This window comes from Aphanomyces astaci, assembly GCF_000520075.1.
Source record: "Aphanomyces astaci strain APO3 unplaced genomic scaffold supercont1.94, whole genome shotgun sequence".
Taxonomy (NCBI): Eukaryota; Oomycota; class Saprolegniomycetes; order Saprolegniales; family Verrucalvaceae; genus Aphanomyces; species Aphanomyces astaci.
This window is the reverse complement of record NW_009798357.1, coordinates 3,021-5,831: the sequence shown is the minus strand read 5'-3', so window position 1 is coordinate 5,831 and position 2,811 is coordinate 3,021. Positions and strand designations below refer to the sequence as shown.

Sequence of the window (2,811 nt, the reverse complement as noted above, 5' to 3'; positions counted from 1 at the left end):
ATCTTGCATCCATGCATCTTGTTGAAGATGTCCTGTTGGGTAGAGGTATCTTGGGGATTTCAGACCGGGAGTTGACATGCCGGTAGTCGAGCACCCATCGAATTGGAGTGTTCGCGGTTGCTGTCTTCAACCACACGTGACGAGATGGCATTTTACCGTTCTCATCCTTCTTTGGCACTCCAAAGATGTTCGACACCCAATCGCTCGTTGACAACTCAACCCATCCTTTGGCTTTGAGCTTGTTGACAAACTTGTCCAACGACTCTTGCTTCACTTTCGCCAGTCGAAATGGTGCACGAAGCTGTGGCTTCGCATCTGGCTTCATCGTGACGTCAAACTGAACCGCTCGTTCCGGTGGCAGTTCATCCGGTAGTTTCTCCGGAAAGACGTCCTTGAACTCATCGATAAGAGTCTCGATCTCTGCTGGTCGTTGCTGTGTTTGTGCTTGGACTTCACAAACCTTGACCATCCATCCAGTCGACTCCGTCGACATCGCATTGGCTTCTACTTCTTCCTCAATCGAAGTGATTTCACTCTTTCGCCAATCGATAACTGGATTGTGCTTCGCAAACCAAGGTACACCCAGGATAACGTCAAAGTCCTTGTCTTTCAAGTCCCACTCTGTCATTACTGTGTCCTTAAATGAGAACTTGTCGACCTTGATCGTTTCCATGACTTCTCGCGTATTCGTCATAGGTGACCACACGTTGTCATACGCAGCAATGCGCACTGACTTGTTGCGAATGATGTTGGTTCCCAACCCAACTCGACAAAGTGAATCCGTCGCTCCAGAATCCAACAACACTTCACATCTTTGCCATTCATTACACCCGACTTAATCATCAACGCTGGTGACTTCTTTCCAGCTTCGGGCTCGACTTGAACAACCGTTCCCACAGCCCCCTTGTCGTCGTTCACTTCCTTGACGACTCCAAACGAGATGCACTCAACATCATCGTTCGACACTTGCTCCTGGACTTCGAAGTTGTTCTCGTGGCTGGGCGGTGCCTGCCTTGATATCTTCTTGGGCTTCCGACATTCTGTCGCGATATGCCCCAACTTCTGACAGTTGTAACAGCGAATCTTGCTGCTGTCCTTCCTTTGACTTCCTTGCATCTTGACATTGTCCACTTCCATGTCTGTGGACACTTGCGACTCCAAACGCGGTACATGTCCTTCGCGCTGGCCGCTTCCATAGTCCGTCCGATTCCATCGGTTCGTCTTGTTGGGACGCTTCATCGACGAGACTGAAACAGAATGTGCACGTTCATACTCCAACGCCGCCTTGATTGCTTCAGACAAGGTCTTGCTTTGACGGTACTTCACTTCCTCGCGGGTCTTCAATTTTAACCCTCGAATGAAGAACGTCACCTTGTCCAGCTCTGACATCTCCTGCACATCCGTGCAAACACGACGGAATCGATGTACTCGACTAAGTCTTTGCACCCCTTCTGCTGCAACGCAAACAGACGGTCACGTAGCCGCTCTTGTAGATCACTCGGTTCGAACTCTTCACGCAAACCGTGTTCAAACTCCGCGAGTGTCGTAAACCCATGACCTTGCGACGCTAGCTCTTGATACCATGCAGCTGCTTGCCCTTGGAGGTTCGCAACAACCATCGCTAGACAGCGTGCTTCAACCGTTTCGTCGGTTTCGTACGTCAAGTTTTTCGCCGCAAAGAACGTCTTGACGCGATTGATGTATAACCTGCTGCTCTCGTTCAAATGCCCATGGTACGCTGGCATTGAGAGTCCCTCGACACGCCTTTCAGTGTCACGTGGTTGGCTTCTACCCTGATCGCCGTTACTAGACACACATTGAAGTAGCGCTGCTTGCATGTCCTGCTGCGCCTTCAGTTGATTCTCCTGTTGCGCTTGTTGATTTGCCAACGCTTGCGCTTGTGCTTGGGTTTGAGCCTCCAGCAGTTGTTGGATCATCTGCTGTTGGTGCTCCATAGTCCCAACTAACCTCGCAAACACTTCCTCCATGATTTCGATTGGAAAAAAGGTTTTATTACAGGCTCGCTAGGTAATCAACTAAGTCTTCCTTAATGTCGATCTTCGGTTTCTTCGCTTCGATCTTCAATCGCTTCGGTTACGTATCCGGACGACAGACTTAAAGTTGCTTGGACCTTGATAAGTTCGTCGAGAGCGTACTTAATACGGTTGCTATTTAAGCCGCTGTTCACGTTTCGCAGGTCTCGCTGAAAAGGCTCGTTCACTCGTTCCACTGTTCGGATCTTCTCGATCAGACTCTTTCTAATTGCGTCCAAGTTCTCGACGTCGATTTGTTCGAGATAGTGGATGGCGTTAAATGAGACTAACTCCCTCTGACTCGACGCCTTGCGCTTGAGGATGTTCTGGTCCCGCTGGATAACCTTTCTACTCGCCGCTGCCGCTCGCTCCGCTTTCCTGAATTCCTTCTTTACGCGTGACTTATTCTTGCCCATGCACGGGTTTCGTTGGCAGTGACTCTTCACACGCACCAAATGTCCCTTTCCCAACGGTCGACTCTGCCCCTACCGACCCTGATGCCGGATACTAAGGAGAGTACTGTCGAGGGAAAAGAAACACTTAGGCGATCGCTAGCTCTACACTAGTCGCTACGAAAGGTCGCCGTTGAACCTTTGCCTGAACTAGATTGAGTAACCTTAAAACATCCGAGCTATGCCCCTCGGTGTAAGTCCTTGCTGTCGAACTGAACTGAACAGAACCAGGAAGTGCTACCAAATGTAACGGTAGCGAGCTTCACTGAGTAAATTGGAAAGTGATTAGATTGTCGTCTTAAACTACTAACTACGAAAATGTATGC

General features: G+C 49.6%; 1 protein-coding gene across 1 annotated transcript; it reads right to left on the bottom strand.

Moving 5' to 3' along the window:
* Window positions 1-2,047: 2,047 nt before the first annotated feature.
* H257_16887 (hypothetical protein) lies at window positions 2,048-2,449 on the bottom strand (the record flags this gene model as incomplete). The annotated part of the gene is made up of 1 exon (XM_009845495.1): window positions 2,048-2,449. The coding sequence occupies one exon, from the start codon at window positions 2,447-2,449 to the stop codon at window positions 2,048-2,050; it is 402 nt and encodes a 133-aa protein (XP_009843797.1).
* Window positions 2,450-2,811: the final 362 nt, after the last annotated feature.